Genomic DNA, 19,352 nt, shown 5'->3' with positions numbered 1-19,352 from the left:
CATCTGGGGTGCCCTGTTGTGGGGTGACATGGAGAAGAAGCAGTGTTGCAGAACATTCCTCCCCTGTCCTCCTCCATGGCAAGTATCTCTCTTTCCAGGACGCCCCGTGCCTGGGGAAGAGACGCAGCTGGCAGCAGCGAGTGGGGAGAAATGTGCATCTTGGGGCGGATAAGACAATGGGCTGGAAAATCTTTCCTGCTCTTTGCTGGCAGGAGGACCTGCCTGGGGAGGCAGCCGGTAGGAGAAGCCTCATCTGGAGAGAGAGAGAGGTCTTGCCTGGCCCACGGGCAGCGGAACAAACTACGCCCAGGTTTGCAGCTGGCCAGCTGTGGCCCATCCCCACCTCCCATCTCCTGTCAGAGGCTCGGAAACGCTGAGCTAACTCCGATCAAGGCTTGAGATTTGTTGCTGAAGGTGCAGGGCGGGGGAAGAGGATGTGGAGAGGTGCCTGCCCAGCTGGGCTCTCGGCAGATTGGAGATGGATTGCGGAGTCGCAGCTCCCTGAAATGTGGGATGTCCCTCTCGAGCCAGAGAGCCAGCGAGAGAGCCCATCAACCCTGCCTTGAACTCCCAGAGCTGAGCCTCTCCCCGTTTCTCTGGCCTGCTCCCCCCACCCTCCTGGTGCCCCCGCCTCCTCCTCTCTGGGTCCCTGCAGCAGCTCCTTGGAACGCTCCTGCTCCTGCTCCACCAGCACGGGTAATGTCTGGCCAGCCGTTCCGCCAAGAGCTAGATCATGTTGAGGGCGTGGAGGGGAGGGAGGGGAAGGACGGGGGCTTCCTCCCCTCCGACCCTCTCCTCCTCCGGAGGAACCAGGGAGGAGGAAGAACAGGCGCGGAAGGGATGGATCCAGGCCCCTGGACAGGCCCCGGCCACCTTCGGAAGGCTTTCAGCCCTTGAAAAAGACACGTCCCAGCGCCTGTGAATAGGAGGGAGGCAGAGCAAGGGCCCAGATTAGGACGTGCCGCTTGCCCAAGGCTGGAGCAGCAGCAGCGAGGCACTTTTGTGGTGTCCGGACAGGAAGTGAAAGCTCCCTCGGTCTCTCTCTCTCTGCCCTTGTAAAGCCTCCCCAGGTCACCCTCGACTCTTCCTGTTCTGCCGAGGTTGTCCATAGCTGCAAGATTTGGGACAGATAGAAGAAAGTCCTTCTTCACGCAGTGCCCAGTTAAACTGCGGAACTCATTCCCTCAGGAGGCAAAGATGGCCACCAACTTGAATGGCTTTCAGAGAGGAGTAGACACATTCCTGGAGGAGGCTGCTAGCCCCCAAGGCTCAGCTCTCTGCACAGCCAGAGGCAGCGATGCTTCTGAATGCCAGTTGCTGAAAACAGCAGGCAGGAGGGGAGAAGGCTCCTGTGTTCAAATCCTGCTTGCAGGTTTCTCCCAGGCATCTGGTCGGCCCCTGCGAGAACAGGATGCTGGACTAGATAGGCCACTGGCCTGATCCAGCAGGCTCTTTCTTCTTAGGTGGGTGCTGCTCCATGGCTGCCGCAAGCACTTCCTGCCACTGCAGGATTCTGCATCTGTTTCAGGTTTTGGCAGCAGCAGAATTAGAAGCTTGGGTTTGTTTGAGTCTGCCAAGGAGGTTTGACAGCATGTGGGCAGCAGCCACCACAGTCGTGGAAAACAGCGAGGCTTTTGTGGCTGGGCTGGGGAGCCTTTGCTTGCCTGCAGTGGCTCTTTGGCCCTCCCCCACCATTGCATATTGTGCAAGCGCTGCTTTGTTTGCGTGACTCGAAAACGGTTGCAGAGGATTCAGCCTTTTTTTGCAGAACAGCATTTTGATGACTTGTTGGTAGCTCAGCGGAACGCTGCCCCCAAATGCCACGCCTCCACCCCTTCTGCTGAGCCTGCACCTTCTGGTGCCCTCTCTGGCAGGGACTTGCCCTGGAAGTGGGCGAGCCAGAGAGCCAGTGAGGATGAGGCCGCTCTCCTGCTTCCCAGATCATCCTGCCCACCTCTTTTGCCAGGCTTGCACCCACGTTCTCCTCCCCCAGGGACAGAGCAGGCTGCCTGGTGCTCCTGCTGCAGGTGGGATTCAGCCCAGCCCTGCAGCTCAGGGTGGCCAGCTTGCCAGCCCCTGCGCCACTCCTGCCGCAGAGCCCCGATGGCCTGCCATGACCTCAGGGGCCAGACCTCCAGCCAGGACTGGGCGGCAAATAGGCCCGTTGCTCAGGGGTTCCCAAACTTTTTCAGGCCCCCACCCCCTTGTTTCCACAAACTCCTCCCCAGAGCCCCCTACCCTATAAAAAACATTATTCAGCATAGTGGTCTTCTCGAACGCAATGTAATTCATAACAGGAACAATTGGTTGCACATTTACTCAAAATCCGGTTGGAACTATTGTAACTTAATTCAACAAAACGGGTGAAATTGATGCAGTGAAACCAGCTTTCCCAGTCCGACAGTCCTTTGCACCTCCAGTGCCCCCCTGCTGCCCCCTTGCCAGGAAACTGCACTGCCCCCAAGGGGTGACACCACCCACTTTGGGAACCACAGGGGCAGCTGCATGGTCAGGGGAGCAGAGAGATGGGGCTGCCTCCAGTTTCCCCTGGTGTGCAAATGTGGCCAAGGGGAGCGCTTGGCTCAGGGTCTCTCCTGTCCTGATGTTTTAATCACCTGTTAAGTGCTCCGAGGAGCCTCTGCCAGCAAAGGAGGAAGGGAGGCTCTGGCAGCCACTTTCACCAGCTCCTTGGCAGGAGAGCTTTTGGGCCTTCTCCTGAGCCCCACCTCATCTCCTGCCCCCACTGGGAGGACCAGTGCTGCAGCTGCCGAGCTTTGCTGCCAAGGAGCTGGCGAGGTTGACCTTTCCCAGTCAAGGCTGGTGTCAACCCTGTGCTGGCTCTCTCGCTCCCAAGCGCTTCAGACAAACTGTGAAAGCCAGCCAAAAGGTGTCAGGAATTAACAGAGGGGAGGCGATCAGTAAATCAAGCCTCCTTTCGAGGTGGTCCAGGGAACGTGAGCTGCAGGGGAAGTTTGTGCCTCTGGTGTGTGTGGCACAGAGCCCCAAGTCTTGGCCGGATCCTGCCACCTCTTTCCCCCCATGCACAGATTCTCCCAGCGCAGCCTTCTCTCTGCAGCAACACCCCAATGCTTCCCTGGAAACCCCTTGAACGGAGGTTATTCCCACAAGAGGCACCTGGGCGATCACTCTGGGAAGAGGCGCTGCACTCGAGGGGCCCCCACTGGCCTGATCCAGCAGCCTCTTCTCATGTTCTTACGTCCCACAAACCCGGTCGCGGGATTTATGACGCACCTGGTGCCAAAGAGTGCATTATCGTCCTTCGCACCCTCACGGCCGCGCCACAAGGTAGGCCAGGGCGAGCCACGCTGTCTTGCCAGGGGCTCAGGCCTGCCAGCATCCAGTCAGCACTCTGTCCCCCGTCCAGACCCGTCTCCTGTCAGGTCCACTGGGTGGGGCAGGGGAAACATTTCCAGTCGCAGGATTGAAACTTTAGGAGCTGGGCGGAGGGGGAGAAGCCAGGAGCCACAAAGGGCCAGCACCAGAATTGGTGGGCCGCAGTCCCTGCCCCAAACCCAGAGTGATCCAGAAGGGGCGTGAACTCTCAGAGGACCTTGGCAGCGCCAGTTCCATCCTGAGCACCCCACACGGTTCCCTCTGAGCTCTGTTTCTAGGATCCCTTTCACAGGGCGGCTTTTCAGACAGGAGTGGTTTTTTCCCCTGCCGACAGATGCCCTCGGGGCTTGAACTTGGCATCTCCTTCATGCAAGGCCCGTGCCCAGACTTGGATGCTCAGAGGGTGCTCCCATACCCCAACCCTTTAAGGCGGGCCAGGTGGGGTGCTGGCCAGTTGTGGCACGTCCGAGGCCTCCCCGCCTCGGCTGCGTCCCACAGACACCCCCTCTTGCTCGCTCTCTGCCCACACCGGCAGACCCACGCTTGTTGGGGAGGGGGAGCAGCTCCTCCCCCCCCCCATTGCAGCCTGTTCCCTGCTTCCTGCCGGGTGGGGGGCAATGTCAGGCCAGGGAGGTCACGGCGGGGTGAGGCAGCTGATGGCCCATGCGCCAGGGGACTCCGATTACCCTGCAGCAGAGAGGAAGCTGGCAGCTCGAGGGGGCAGGGGAAGTGCAAGCACTTCCTCACTCCCGGGCAGAGCAGAGCTGCCTTTCCCCACCAGCCCAGGCAGCTCTGACTCAGCCTCCACAGGGAGCCACCTGGGCTAGGGCAGCACCCCTCACCCCCTCCCTCTTGGCCCAGAGAGTGCTGGGGGCCTCCCTGCTGGTGCTGCTTGTGGGGCACGCTTCTTCCCCCTTGATCCTTCTCCTGGCCAGCAGGCATCCCCTCTCGCAGGCCAGGCCTCCAGTGCTCACAGTCAAGGGCAACTGTGCCCAAAGGGCTCACCGTCTTCTCTGCAGGCCGGGGAGGGCCGTACAGCGTCTGTCTTGCAGGCAGCAGGTTCCTGGTTCAACCCCCAAAGGCATCTCCAGGTCATAATAATAATAACTTTATTGTTTATATGCCACCCATCTGACTAGGTTGTCCCAGCCACTCTGGGCAGCTCCCAACAAAATATTAAAAACACAATAAAACATCAAACATTTAAAACCTCCCTGTACAGGACTGCCTTCACACGTCTTCTAAAAGTCAAATAGTTGTTTTATTTCCTAGACTGGGAGAGACTCCTGCCTGAAACCCTGGAGAGCTGCTGCCAGTCAGTGTAGACACTATTGTGTTAAATGAACCATTGGTTTGACTGGGTATAAGGCCACTTCCTAGGTTCCTGTTTCAGCCTTTTATTGAGAGCCATGAGGACTAGAATCTTCCTTTAGTTTCACGGAAAGGTCTGTAGCTCAGTGAAGGATGCAGCGCAGAATGGGACAAGACGGGAGGAGCTGAGGACACAGAGGGAACAGCTGTCCGGCCGCCGTCTTCCATCCTGTGGCTTCCCATCTCGTTTTTTTCTCAGACTCTTGGGGCTTCTGTGACTCCTACATGGCAGGGGGTTGGACTGGATGACCTTTGGGGGTACTTTCCAGTTTTACAGTTCTGTGACTCCATTGTCTGGCTGGCATTGCAGTCAGCCAGTATGGGCACTTGCCACGTGGGGTGGGTGGGTCTACATTTTCACCTTGAAATCCCTTCTGGGGGGACCTGGCCACAGCAGAAGACCAATTCCCTGAAGTGAAGGAGGGCAGCTTTTTTGTGCCTTTGAAATGGGCCTGGAGGAGCAGGAGTCTGCGCCAGCAATGCTGGGATGCCTGCCCTCCCTCCTCTCCCTCCCCAGCCCAGGTTCCCTCCTCACACTTCCCTCAGCAATGAGGGATGTTGGCTCGACCGCCCTACAGGCTCTCTCTCTCTCGGAAGCTTGCCGGCAGCCCTGTCCATCAGAGCCGAGCCTGTCAAGGATCGCAGCCCTCCCAGGCTGGCGAGAGGAGGAAGGATTTCTTCACCCGGGTGCGTCACTGACTTGGAACACGGGGCAGTGATGGCTGCTGGCGTAAGAGGCTTTGGAGAGGATTGGACATATCCAAGGAGGAGGAGGAGAGGGCTGGCAGGGGCTGCTGATCTTGATGGGCACATGGAGCTTCCACATCCAGGCACAGTCTACCCCAGGGGTAGGCAGCCTAAGGCCCGTGGGTCGGATGTGGCCCAATCGCCTTCTCAATCTGGCCCATGGACAGTCCTGGAATCAGCGTGTTTTTACATGAGTAGAATGTGTCCTTTTATTTCAAATGCATCTCTGGGTTATATGTGGGACACACGAATTTGTTCATTCCCCCCCCCCCAAAAAAAATAGTCCAGCCCCCCACATGGTCTGAGGGACGGTGGACCGGTCCTCGGCTGAAAAAGGTTGCTGACACCCGGTCTACCCTCTTGAGCACTGTTCACTGGGCAGGTGCAGCAGGAAAAGGGCGTCCCTTTCGAACCCTGCTGTGGGTGTCTTCTTGGCCACTGGGGAAGGCAGGGTGCTGGTCTGGTCCAAGAGCCTCCTGGATCAGGCCAGTGGCCCATCTGGCCCCTCATCCTTTCCTCACAGTGGCCACCTAGATGCCAAAGGGAGACCCGCAAGGAGGAAAAGGGTGGCACAGTTTTGGCCAGCCTTGGCCATCCTGGTGCCCATCAGAGGCTCTCCTGCGGGTTTCAGGAGTGGGGCACCTTGGCGGCTTGCCCTGCCAGACCTGGAAAGCCTCTTTCCCGGGCGGATCCAACATGTGGCTGGAACTGGCCCTCATGCTGGAGCACCCTAAAACGCTCCCCTTTTCTGTATCTACATTCCCACCTGTTATTGTATTGAACTCTTTTATTGTTTCAACTGCTTCAAAGGTTTGCCAGGTTTAGAGATTGATATAGGTATGATGGTTCAAAAATATAAATTGATAAAGAGAGATACGATGGTTTAAATATAGATGCATAAAAGGGAAGGTCCCAGAGCGGAGTCCAGCTCGGAAGCCCATTTGCTGTCGTGAGCAGTCGCAGTGGGCAGAGAAGTCTCTCGTTCTCATAATGCCACAAGAGCCGCCCCCTCCATCGGAGGTTTGGCATCTCCAACTTAAAGCTCTGAGGATCTGGAGAACAGGATATCCCGCTGTTCCTCCAAGGAGCCCACAATGGTGTGCGCCTTCTCCCTCTCTCCCTTCAATCTCCACAACAACCCTGTAGAGTGTGAGCCTGAGAGACAAGTGACCAGGGCGAAGTCGGCTGGTGAGCTTCCTGGCTGAGCAGGGATTTGATCCCAGGCCTTCGCTCAGCACACTAACCACTACACCCCACTGCTTCTCTCCTTAGCCACAGATGCCCTCCCCTCTCCTGGCCAACAGCCCAGCAGCCTGCTTAGTGTCGGAGAGGTTGGTTGCTCCCGTGTTGCCAGCAGGACTCAAACCCGGGTCTCCCTCTGGCTCTGCTACGTGCCTGCGCCCTGTCCCGTCCCCCCTGCCCAGACAATGCCCTCTGACCTCTGTATCTTGTTGTGTGTCCCCACCCCCTCCATCTCTCTCATCCTGGCTCCTCCGTAGGTCATTGCGGCGGACTGCAAGCGGGTCACTGTGCTGAAGTATTTCCTGGAAGCCCTCTGTGGCCAAGAAGAGCCATTGCTGGCATTCAAGGGTGGAAAGTATGTGTCAGTGGCCCCCGTCCCAGACGCCATGGGAAAGGAAGCAGCCAGCCAAGAGGGAAAACAACTGGAAGATCAGGTACCGGAGGGCGGGGGGGGGGGGAGAGAGATCAGCGCAGGCAGCAGCAGGAGCAATTGCCCCAGCGGGGCCTGGGCTGGCCGCGCTCCCCGCTATTTATAGCTGGCCAGGAGGAGGAGGAAGACCAGCCTTTGGGGGGGGGGTCCTGCTGCTGCTGCTGCCGCCGCTGCACTCATATGTGCCCCTTCCTGCCAGCAGCCTTTATTTCTCTGTCTCTCTCTCTCTCTCTCTCTCTCTGGCAACAGCGATGAGTTCCAGATGCGCTTTCCAAATAACGATTCCTTTCGGGGTGGGGGGGCACAGCTTTAATAACGTGCAGCTCAGGCCCAGCAGGAAAGGGTTTGGGGGTGGGAGGCAGAGCAGGGTGAGGGTTCAGGCTCAGGATCGAGTTTATTGGGGCGGTGGAGGGGGGGTGAGAAGCAGCGCTGAGCAGCAACCCACGTACAGGAAGAGAGGGGCTTGGTGCTGGCTCTTCTCTCCCCTGCCCTCCCTTTGCCTCTCGCGCTCTCTCTTTCACACACACACATCCTGATGTGATTAAGGAATTTCTCCTCTTGTTTTTCTGCCCCGGCTTGTTCCTGTAGCCCGGGGTTCTCTGCAGGCCGTCCGTGTGTGAGAGTGTGTGAGCGCTTGGTGTTCGTTCAGCATCCCTGCCAGCTGCTCTGCAAGGCTGCGCTTGCCTTGAGGAGGATCTCGCAGGAGGTCAGAGAGCGGGAAGAGGGTGGCAGGCAGAAGAAAGCCCTCCTTCGTTCTCCACAGGGTGAAACTGCGGAACTCGCTCCCACAGGAAGCAGCCACCAGCCTAGGTGGCTTTGAAAGAGGATGGGGCAGATTTGTTTATTTACACCCCTCCTTCTTCCCTGACCGGGACACAAGGCGGCTTACAGATAAAATCCGCAGAGGAGGACCGTTCTGGTCGCCTCACCCGAAAGAGGATATTGTAGAGCAGGGAGAAAGATCAGAAAAGGGCAGCCCAAATAATTGAGGGAATTGAGAGACTCCTCCGTGAAGGAAGGTTGCAGTTTTGAGGATTACTTTAGAGAAAAGGCGAGTGAGAGGCAACACAATAGAAGTTTATAAAAGTCATGCATGGCATAGAGAAAGCAGATAAAGAAAAGTCACTCATAACGTGAGAACTCAAGGATATGTGTTGAAGCTGAACGTTGGGAAATTGAGGGTGGATAAAAGAGAGTCCTTCACGCAGTGCTGAGTTGAACTCTGGAACTCCCTCCCACTGGAGGCAGGGATGGCCGCCAACGTGGATAGGTTTAAAAAGAGGACCAGACAAATTTACAGAGGAGGAGAGGGCTGTCAGTGGCTACTAGCCCAGGGGCTTGGCTCTGCCTCCACGGTCAGAGGCAGCAATACTTCTGAATCCCAGTCGCTGGGAACTGCAGGAGGGGGGAAGGGTCTTGTGCTCAGATCCTGCTTGTGGGGACAGCAGGCTGGACTGGAGGGGCCCCTGGCCTGATCCATCGGGCCCTTCTGAGGTTCTTGTGCAGGATAGAGGAGGAGAGACTTCGGATTCTGAGGCTGGGGAGACCCTTTTGCCCAGCCTTGGGCCGAGGAGCCAAGGACCTCCAATCAGCTGCTGCTGCTGCTGCTTCCTTTCCCCTTTTCCAAAAGGGGTTTGGAGCAGAATATCTTGCGTGTCCCTGAGTGCAGGAGCCCAGGGGCTGGGAGGTGGTGGAGTCTGTCAGGAATCCTTCAGCTGCGATTGCTAGATGACCCTCAGGGTCCCTTCCAACTCTGCAGTTCTGTGATGGGGAACGTCTCCCCGCCCTTGGTCCTCTCCACCCCTTTCCCAGCAGTAGCAGCAGGAGGAGTTTCTTGCAGGGGTGAGCCACGGTGCAGCGCCTGCTCCCAAGGATCCCTGGGAATTGTAGTTCCCTACAGGGGCTCCCATCCTCCTGCAGCGAGATCAGCCGTGCGATTCCCAGTGTTCATGGTGGGAAGACGGAACAGGGAGGGGGGAGCAAAAGCGCTGCATATAGCTTGCTAGCTTTCCTTTGTTGCAATTGTCCTTCCCAACCACCCTTTCTTTTCTTCTTCTTCTTCCTCCCCTCCTCCTGGCTGGTGACAAGGAGGACGATGTCCGGATCGAGGCTTTTGAGGACGACTCGGAGGCCGACGGCAGCGGCGGAGAGCTGGACATCAGGGAGCTGCGGGCCAAGAAGCAAGCGCTGACCAGGAAGGTGGCCGAACAGCAGCGCCGGCAAGACAAGATCCAGGTTTGCATTGGGGCGTGTGGTCGAATTGTAAAGCTGGAAGGGGTCCCCAGAGTCATCTAGTCCAACCCCTGCAGCACAGGAATCTCAGCTTGTATGCCTGTATCCATTTACTTATAGCAGAGGTAGGAAGCTTCAAGCTCCAAATTCGGCCCTCCAAGCCTCAGCACCCGGCCCTTGGAAATCTCCCAAGCCCCTTTCTAGATCTGCTTAATACTTCACGTGGTTTGGGGAGGTGTCCGAGTGTCTGCAGAAGCTAGCCTAGTGTAGAAAGCTAAATTAAATGTGCATGATGTGCCCTTGCCTCTGGCCCTGCACATGAGGCCCCTGGAGGGGAATGTGGCCCTAAGGCCTGAGCAAAAGGTTCCCGGCCCCTGGCTTTAAATATTTCCTAACAGCCTTTCATTGAAAATGTTCCAAGGTGGCTTTTCACATGTTTCATGCAACATAGAAGTGGAATTCTTTCTTAAAAAAAAAACCCAACAGATGAGTTTAACAAACGTACAGCAAAAATAAGCTGTGAACAAAAAACATTAAATACATGAGGTGCGGCTAGAAATAAGCTTTCCTTCCTTTCTCCTAACACTGCATCTCGTGAGCATCCAGAGAAGCTGAATGTGGGGAGATTCAGGACACGGGGGGGGGGGACTCCTCCTTCACACAATGCAAAGTTAAATTGTGGAACTCTCTCCTGCAGGAGACAGCGATGGCCACCAACCTGGGTGGCTTTCAAAGAGAATTAGACAAATGGGTAGATCAGCCTCAGTGGTGATGCCAAGCGCACATCTCTGGGAAGCTTTTGGGAGCGCAATCCCAGGAACCATCAGGACGGCACACCTTCCCCCCTTGCTGGGCCAGGCGGATCATTGGGCAAGTCGGGGGCAGCAGCCTTCAGGACCATGGTGGCCATCCTAAAGTCCCTAACCGCCTCTGCATCGTAAATCTCACGTGGGACAGGAGCTGATCTGGATGGCTTTGCTGCGCCTGAGTCCCACATCCCCCAAACCGCAGCAGAACTCACCACGACATCCCCCCCCCCCATTCGTAGTCCTGTTGATTCTGCTGTAAACCGACCTCTACAGATGAAGGGTGGTGGGCAAATTTAATTCATTCATTAATTAATAGAATGAAATAAACGGCAGTTCGAAGCCCCACTGTGCCAACTGCAGGGGAGAGAGAGAGAGAGTGTGCCCTAGGGCGTTGGCTGGCCTGCCTCTCGAGCCTGCAGGCTGGCTGGCTGGCTGGCTGGCTGGCTGGCTGGCTCCCTACAGCCAAGGGAAATTCCTCCTCCCTCCTTCTCTCTCTCTCTCTCTTTCTCTCTCTCCTTTCTCTCTCCCCCCGCCCCAAATTCTCTCTCCTTGCAGTGCCCAGGGCCCTCTTCACTTCCATAACTCTTCATTTCCCAGCCTTGAACGCCAGCCAAACACATCTGTCTAGCCATATGCGTGAACTCTGGAGTCTGTGCCGAGGTGGTTGTAAAACAGGGCCGCTGAAGGCCCTACTGGGAGAGCAGCGCACATGTGTACCCGCCGGCTGTTGGCTGCGGGCCCAGAACCACCAGCTCTTGTGCTCTCTCTTTCTCTGCTCTCCAGGCCCACCGTGGCCCAATGGCTGAGGCTGCAGCCAGCCAGCCGCTCTGCCTGCCTGCCTGCCAGGAGGAGAGGAGAGGAAGAAAGGGCCCTGCGTTCTGGCAAGCCAGAGCGACCCAGCACATGAGGCACAGGGGAGAGAGAGCGTGAAGCTCGCTTGGCTGGAGCCAAGGCAGCAAGGAGAGCCGGCAGGGAGCCGTGCGTCCTCTGGGTGGGTGGCTCTGCCATCCTGGGCCACTCCAAAAGCAGCAAGAGATTGGGAGGGCAGCAGGACCTGGCACAGGCAAGGCAAGGAGGGCACCCAAGGTGGCAAGCCACGCAGTGCCTAGTTAAAATTGTGGAACTCCTTCCTGCAGGATGGCCCCGAGCCTGGCTGGCTTTAAAAGAGGGCTGGATAGATTCGTGCCGGAGGAGAGGGCTGCCGATGGCTCCTAACCGCAGTGGCTCCGCTTCGTCTCCGCAGTAGGAAGCAGGAGAAAGCAGAAATGCCACGCAGGTTTCTCCTCCTTACCCAAATGAGAGCGGCACAGCAAGCGGGGCGGGGGGAGCATTCTCTACGTAAAGACCACTGCTAGGTCAGTGAGGGCCATGGAAGGAGAGGCAGCAGAAGCAGCAGGGCTGGTGGCCAGGCCAAAAAGGCCAGAGTTTGGCCCCAAATCCAGGCAACTGTCGGAGGCAGTAAATGCTTTCAGATAATAGTTTTTGGGATTCGTAAATGGGGAGAGCATTTGGGACGCGGGTGGCGCTGGGGGTTAAACCACAGAGCCTAGGGCTTGCTGATCAGAAGGTTGGCGGTTCGAATCCCTGTGACGGGATGAGCTCCGTTGCTCAGTCCCTGCTCCTGCCAACCTAGCAGTTCGAAAGCACCTCAAAGTGCAAGTTGATAAATAGGTACCGCTCCGGCGGGAAGGTAAATGGTGTTTCCGTGCGCTGCTCTGGTTCGCCAGAAGCAGCTTAGTCATGCTGGCCACATGACCCGGAAGCTGTACGCCGGCTCCCTCGGCCAGTAAAGTGAGATGAGCGCCACAACCCCAGAGTCGGCCACGACTGGACCTAATGGTCAGGGGTCCCTTTACCTTTAAATGGGGAGAGCAGCTGATCTTGCACTCAGGTCCTTCTTGCTTATGGGCTTCGCTGTGGGGCATCTGCTTGGCTACTCTGAGAACAGGATTTTGGACTAGTATGCCCCCCCCCCCGCCCCTCGCTCTAATCCAGGCTGTTTTGATATTCTTGTGCCGTGGGAGGACACTCAACTCCCCATAAGCTCAGAGGCACCGTGTGAGTCTCTCCCATGCGTTCTGAGCCAGAATCTTGGCCATCCAAACCTGTCTCAGACTGGGCGGGGGGGGGGGTGTCATTTAGCCAACAGAAGGAGCGCTTTGCACTCTTTCTGCCCCCCCCCCTGCCCGGTCCTTTGTCTGCCTGGAGTGGAGGCATTTCCTGCCCAGCTGAAACATTCCCACCTGAACCATAACAAGCTCTTCCTCTGGGCACTGCGGAGCAGGGCAGCCGCTCTCCCCAGGGGGGCTGCCCGGAATAGCCAGGTCCAGCTGCGGGGCGGGTGGGCTGCGGGGAGACGCTCTGCCTATATTTAGCCCTCCTCCGAGTCGCCCAGCACGTGCGCACGCGGACGGACAGCCAGGCACCTGCCAGCGGCGGAAGGGCAACCCCCACCCAGGCGGCTCCAGGGCGGGCGCAGTGACGACAAGCGAGCGCCACAGGGCGTCCGGCAGGGCGGCGGAACCTGCCCCTCGCCAGTTGCCAAGCCTCTCCCGTGGCCTCCTCTGCGCCCCTTCCCTCTCTTCCCCAGCGACGCCTGCAACTTTGCACGCGCTCAGGGACAGTCTTCCCCAGGAAACTGTTTTCCCTCTTCCCCAACCTGCAGCAGGAAGGGCAGAGCAGCTTTGCACGCCCTCAGTTGCCATTCTTCTCAAGGAAGCCTTTTGGGGACGGGTTCTAGCGGAGGGGGCGTCCGGCTGCCTCTGGGTGCCCCTGCAGCCACCTGCCCGCTTTTCCACAGCCTTTTCCACTCCTCTTGCAGACGCCCCTCTCTCTGGCCCAGCCGGATGTCGCCGCCCCCCCCCTCCTGTACCCCCTCGGCCAGCCCCTGTCAAACACAAACAAACCTCCTCCTGGCCTCTGAACCCTGCTGAGGCGAGTTCCCCTCCGGCTCCTTGAACGCAGGGGAGGGGGGACTTGGCACCCTCCCCAGCACCACCACCATGCGCATCCTGTCGTCCTCTCCCTGGCCAGCCCAGGGGGGCAGGATGGGACGTGACGGCCGGCACAGGCCTCGCTCAGCCTTGCCAGGAGCCCGGGAGTCTGGGCCAAGGAGCCTGGGGAGGGAGGGCGGCACCTCCTGGGCACCGGGTGCGCATGTCAGGGGCACTGCAGGAGCAGCTCCTCCCACCGGGAACATGCGTGACGTCGTGGCAGTATTTTTACATTCCTCGCTGTGCCGTTCCTGCAAAGCTAAATGCGGACAGGGCTGACGGAGCAGTTCAGGGTGGGTGGGTTCCTCGGCTCCCGTGACATAAAAATAAAAAGCAGAAGAACCTGAGCAGGGCCTTCTGCATCAGGCCAGCAGCCCATCTAGTCTGGCCTCCTGGTCTCGCAGTGTCCAGTCAGATGCCCCAGCAAGCAAGGCCTGAGCACAGCTCTCCCCTCCTGCCATTTCCAGCAGCTGGGATTCAGGCTCCGACTGTGGCGAGAGCACAGCCCTTGTGACTAGCCACCCTCCGTAGCCCTCTCCTCCTCCTCCTCCGTGAATTTGTCAAATGCTCTTCTAAAGCCATCCCAGGTAGCGGCCATCGCTCCCTCCTGCATGAAAAGGACTTTCTTGTATCTGCCCTGAGTCTCACGACACTCCACACGTCCAGCAGTTCTAGTGTTAGGAGAGAGGGAGGGAAACTTTCCTTTATCCGCTCTCTCCAGGCCAGGCATCATTTCATAAACTGCAGTCAGGTCACCTCTTAGAAGTGCATCACGGAAGCATGAGACTCTTTTATATTATTTTATTTATTTATACCTCACGCATCTGGCTGGGTTTCCCCAGCCACTCTGGGCAGCTTCCAACAAAATATTAAAAATACAATAAAACATCAGACATTTAAAACTTCCCTAAACAGGGCTGCCTTCAGATGCCTTCTAAAAGTCAGGTAGTTCTTTATTTCCTTGACATCTGATGGGAGGGAGTTCCACAGGGCGGGTGCCACCACCGAGAAGGCCCTCTGCCTGGTTCCCTGTAACTTGGCTTCTCGCAGGGAGGGAACCACCAGAAGGCCCTCAGCGCTGGACCTCAGTGTCTGGGCAGAACAATGGAGGTGGAGACTAATAGGCTAATGACGAATACACTGAATAAACCATAATAATCAACAAAACTGAAAAGAGCCCCCTCAAGCAGAGAAGCCAGTATGAAAAACCTGTCAAAACATAAATGTTTCTAACCAGTGGCAACCCACACGCACATACAAATGTCTCTTCTGGGAGGGGGCTCCACTGAAAGGGCCCCTCACTCACCTGAGAGCTTGGGGCGATGGCCCTGGGGCGAGCTTAGTTGTGATTCCTGCACTGCAGGGGGGGTTGGACTAGATGACCCCTGGGGTCCCTTCCAATTCTGATTTGACATCTCTGAGGCTGATTGAAAGGCCCAGGCAGGTCTGCGCGGGAGGGAAAGGATTCAGCACCAAGCTGCTTGGTTTCCATCATGCTTCAGGCTGTGCAGAATTTGGGGAGGGGGGACCCCCTGGTGCATGCTGGGAGAATCTCCCCTCGGCTCAAAGGCGGGGATTTTTGTGTGCTAGGCGGTGCTGAAGGACCAGGCCCAAGTGCGGCAGATGGAGCTGGAGATCCGCCCCGTCTTCCTGGTGCCGGACACCAACGGCTTCATTGACCATCTGGGCAGCCTGGTCAAGCTCCTGGACTGCCGGCAGTTCATCCTTGTGGTGCCCCTGATTGGTGAGTGTGTGCTTGCGTGTGTGCGCTCACGGACCCGGTGCGCTGTCTCCAAGCGGGGAGCAGCCACGTCCCTCCCCCACCTTACAAATAAAGGCTGCAAACATCGCAGGGCCCACAAGAAGGGCTGCTTAGCCCCACCTGTTCTCTGCATCCTTTGGGACCCAAAGGAAACGCTTGGGTATATTGATTTGATTTATATTCCCTCCGTCCAACTAAGGCAGTGGGTTTGGGGACCTCCTGTGCATGTTCCCTCAAAAGCATACAGCCTCTTCTTCAGGCGGTGTGTCATTGGCCGCTGGAACTCCTTGCCAGAGGAGCCTGCCACTCATCCATTCCAGGAGAGGCTCTCTCCTCTCCTCTCCTCCCAATGGACTGCCCTGTTTTGAGCTGCCACCTCCCAGGGCTCCAGCAAAGCAGCAGGCATCAGTGGAGCCTCCACACTCAGGGGCAGTCTACCTCCGAGGCACAGGGAGGCAGAAGCAGGCAGGGAGATGAGGTCCCATGGCCCTGGCATCCTGCATCTGGCCTTCACAGAGGCCTTCTGGGGTGAGGGAGGTGGGGGTCTGACCCGGGAGGGCAGCCAGCACTTCTGTACTGAGGGGGGGGGCGAGGTCTTGAGCCAGGGCGCTTGTCCCAGCTGCCTGGCCCTGGCTCTCCCTTTTCTCCTTATAAAGCTGCAGTCCGGCGACTCAGCAAGGCTGGTTCCTGTTATTGGTAAACACTCGGCCCTGGCAGATAACAGGCGGCTGCTGCTGCTGCTGGGTGGTCTGGCCGGGCCGGCAGGAGGGTGGAGGCGCTGGGCACTCACGTCCCCCTCCCTCACGGAAGGACCGAAGCAGCTTGGGAGGGGAGGGCATCCTGCTTGCAGGCAGAAGGTCCCGGGTCCCGTCCCCTGTGGGGTCTGCAAGGGCGGCGGGGAGAGACTGAAATCCCCAAATGCCACTGCTGCCAGTCAGTGTAGCATCGCCCTCCCACCCCCCTCCTGGGGGTAAAGCGAGGTGTGCTGCTCCAGCTCAGACGGCAGCCCAGCTCCCCTGGGAACACCGCCTGAGCTTCTTCCACTGAGGGTATTCCTCACTGAGGATCGCAGGGCAGTTTATGGTGTAAAAACACAAAAATACATGACATAACAACAAGCAATAACACCACCCAAAGGCCCAGTTTTAAAGGCCGTATAGGCTGTTCAATCAGCCAGAGACCAGGGAGGAGGAGAAGAGCGTTTACTTCCTGCATTTATATCCCACCTTTTCCTCCAAGGAGCTCACTGTGGTGTGTGAATGGTTCTCCTCCTCCTATAAATCCCCACCACAACCCTGCGAGGTAGGTTAGGCTGAGAGAAGAGAGTTTGGAGGCCGAGTGGGGGATTTGAACCCAAGTCCCAGACTGAAGCCCCAGACTTGCCCTCACGGCTCCTCCTGAGTTGCTCCCTGCAATAACCAGCAGGCACTTGTTATGGAGCAGGGAAGGGGTTAAAGCTCCCCCTCTTGCGCCCGGCTCCTTGAACCCGACCCGCGTGGGGAGAAGCAGCCAGGCAGCTTGGGCAGGAGCGCAAACAAGCTTCCTCTTTGAAGGCTGTTTTGCTTGGAAGCGGCTGCGAGCGGCGGATTTCGGCCCGGAGTACCAGCCGCTCTCCTCCTGTTTGATGTTCCCTGCGCTGGCTCTTCTCCCCCCTCCCAGGCCATCCTCCCCAGAGCAAAGCAGCGGCGGTGGGGGGAGGGGGGAGAGCAGGCCTTGGCCCAGGTGGGGACTGTACCAGGCCGGATGTCCCAGGAAGGGCCAGAATTGCCACCAGCGCTGGAAAAGCCAGGGGGGCTCATAGGGACGGGGAGAGGCCTCACCCCACATTCCCCCCCTGTCTCTCCCTCTGCACATCCAACCCCCCAGCCTCTCTGAGGAATGCATACTTCCCGCTTGATCTCAGCTCTTGGCGAAGAAAGCCAAAAAGAGCAGCCAGATTAACCGTCTCAGGGAGCCGGTGGGGCTGGGTGCCTGGGAAGAGGTGCCCGCCAACGCGGGAAGGACCGTAGCCCCATAGAATCCTAGAACGGGAGAGTGGAAGGGACCCTCAAGGCTCATCTAGCCTGGCCCCCCTCCGGGGCAGGAATTGCAGTAGATTAGGGCACCGCAGGAGGCCTCAGGCTCAGTCCCCCAGTGCCATCCATCTGCCAAGGGAGCTGGGAAAAGCCCCTCTTTCAAAACCCCGGAGAGCTGCTGCCAGCCAGTGCAGGCAGCACAAAGCCAGGTGGGCCCAAAGGCTGGCTCCTATGCTCCTCTTTAAAATCAGCCCCTTTATTCAGAACCATAAGAGCTGGACTCTTGCTTAGATTTTAGCGGAAGGGGGTTCATGCAGAAGGTCCCAGTGGCCTCTCCAGGTAGGGTGGGGAGAGACGCTGCTGGAAATGCTAGAACGCTGCTGCCAGTCAGTGCAGACAGCATGAAGCTACTTCACTCTAGGTTCCTAGGTTCCACATTGGCTCCAGGACTTCCCTTGTGCCCTTGTGCTCGTGGCCTCACATATGTCTGCTGGGGGTGCCGCCAGGCCCCCTCGGGCTCTCCTGGGGCTCCCAGACATATTTGTCACCCTGCCCGCTGCAAAGAAAGAGAAAGCCGTTCCCAGGGACCTCTGGCAGCTTCTGCCTGGCTCCCTCTGAGGCAGGGAGAGGAGCTGCGTTGGCTGCTTCTAGCCAGGCCAGACAGACCAGTGCTGCCCCTCCCTCCTCTGGGTTCCTCTCTCTCCGCTCCTAGCCAGAGTCAGAACCTGCTGCCCCCAAGCCCAGAGGAAATGCCCAGCCTCAGGCGCAGGGGTCTCCCAAGGCCTGGGGTGGGGGCAGAAACCTCCCACCCAGGAATCATACCGCCAAGGCCAGCTTGGAAGGCTTTAACAGAGGGTGGGTCAAACACATGGAGCAGGCTGCCAATGGCTACTAGCCAGGGTGGCCATACTCTGCCCCCACAGTCAGGCAGCAATGGCGGGTGCTGGGAAGGATGCCCCTGTTGCATTTCCCATAATGGGCCCCCCCTTCTCGCCCCCTGTGAGAACAGGAGGCTGGGCTTGGTTGGCCAAGGAGACTCTGCTTCTTACGGAGCCCCCAGGCCCAGAGGCAGTCTATCCCCCAGGCTCCTCTCCCATTCTTCTCTCTCCTTCCTTCCTCCCTGCCAGTCATCAACGAGCTGGACGGGCTGGCCAAGGGCCCCGAGTCGGAGCACCGCGGGGGCGGCTACGCGCGGCTGCTGCAGGAGCGGGCCCGCAAGGCGGTGGAGTTCCTGGAGGCGCGCTTTGAGAAGCGGGACAGCTACATGCGAGCCCTCACCAGCCGCGGCAACGAGCTGGAGTCCATCTCCTTCCGCAGCGAGGACATCTCCAGGCAACAGGTGGGGGGGAGGGGGCTCCCACTTTCCGGTGGGGCAACAGGGAGGTCCTGGGTTCAGGCTGTACAGCCTTTGAGGGGTTTAGCAGGACAGCTGCTTGGTGTGCAGAAGGTTCTGGGTTGAGACCCCAGAGGACATCAGCCCCATCTCTGCCTGGGAAGGCGCTGAGCATCCTTCGCTTTTCCAAAGGGTTTGGGGGTCCTTATCATCTGCCTTGAGCCGCAGTGGCTCGATGGGATCCTCCACTTTGAAGGGCAGTCTACCTGCGGCATGCCTACATGCCAGGGGTGGGTATCGCCTTCATATTCCTGGCTTGGGGTTTCCCCGAGGGGTCTCTGCCTGGCGACAGCAGCTGCTGTGACCTCTACATTTCCTCTGACAGAGAGCTCTTGAGCGTATCCAACATTTGGCCTGCTCACTGTAGACCCACTGAAATGAAAGAACATACCTAACTTGGATCCACTAATTTCAATGCCTGTGCACTGAGTAGAACCTAATTGGATGCAACCTTATTATTATTATTTTCTTAATTCCCAATATTTAGACTTGTCGGGCTCATATTTGGCTCATTAGCCAAAGATCTCCAAGCAACTTCTTAGAACACAGATAGAAACATGAACGTGAATACCTTACGCCATCCATCAGATTCATCCCATAGAATTGTAGAGTTGCAAGGGACCCCCACAGGTCATCTAGTCCAACCCCCTGCAGTGCAGGAATATAGACACACACACAAAACACCCACCTGCACCCATAACACCAAGAGGAGGCAAATAGGCAGCCTGTATTTTCAAAAGACCCCCCGGGGCTGAGAGAGGGCAAGCTGAGCTGTTCCTTTTCCCGGACTCACTCTCCTTCCTCCTCAGGGAAACAACGACGACCTGATCCTCTCCTGCTGCCTCCACTACTGCAATGACAAGGCCAAGGACTTCATGCCGGCCAACAAAGGTATGTTTCGGGGGGGCACTAAGATGCCCCTCCTGGGCGGGCAGGAGGGTCTGCCTTGCCAGGGAGGAGACCCTCCTTGCAGTTGTCCCCAACACTCTCCATGTTTACTCTGC

The 19,352-nt window shown here is 57.9% G+C and overlaps 1 protein-coding gene across 5 annotated transcripts in view; it reads left to right on the top strand.

Annotated features, from left to right (window-relative positions):
* The window catches only part of SMG6 (SMG6 nonsense mediated mRNA decay factor), an 86,675-nt gene that overhangs the window by 65,318 nt on the left and 2,005 nt on the right, over positions 1-19,352 (top strand). For all 5 annotated transcript variants that reach the window (XM_083480214.1, XM_083480213.1, XM_083480215.1 and 2 more), the window contains 5 exons: positions 6,972-7,148; positions 9,233-9,379; positions 14,769-14,922; positions 18,083-18,294; positions 19,158-19,239. In XM_083480214.1, coding sequence (XP_083336340.1) covers positions 6,972-7,148; positions 9,233-9,379; positions 14,769-14,922; positions 18,083-18,294; positions 19,158-19,239 — 772 coding nt within the window. The remainder of the gene's footprint in view (positions 1-6,971; positions 7,149-9,232; positions 9,380-14,768; positions 14,923-18,082; positions 18,295-19,157; positions 19,240-19,352) is intronic.

Source organism: Podarcis liolepis, assembly GCF_965112155.1.
Source record: "Podarcis liolepis genome assembly, chromosome: 16".
NCBI classification, from domain to species: Eukaryota; Metazoa; Chordata; class Lepidosauria; order Squamata; family Lacertidae; genus Podarcis; species Podarcis liolepis.
Note: the sequence above shows the minus strand (reverse complement) of the source record. Positions and strands in the feature narration are given on the sequence as shown.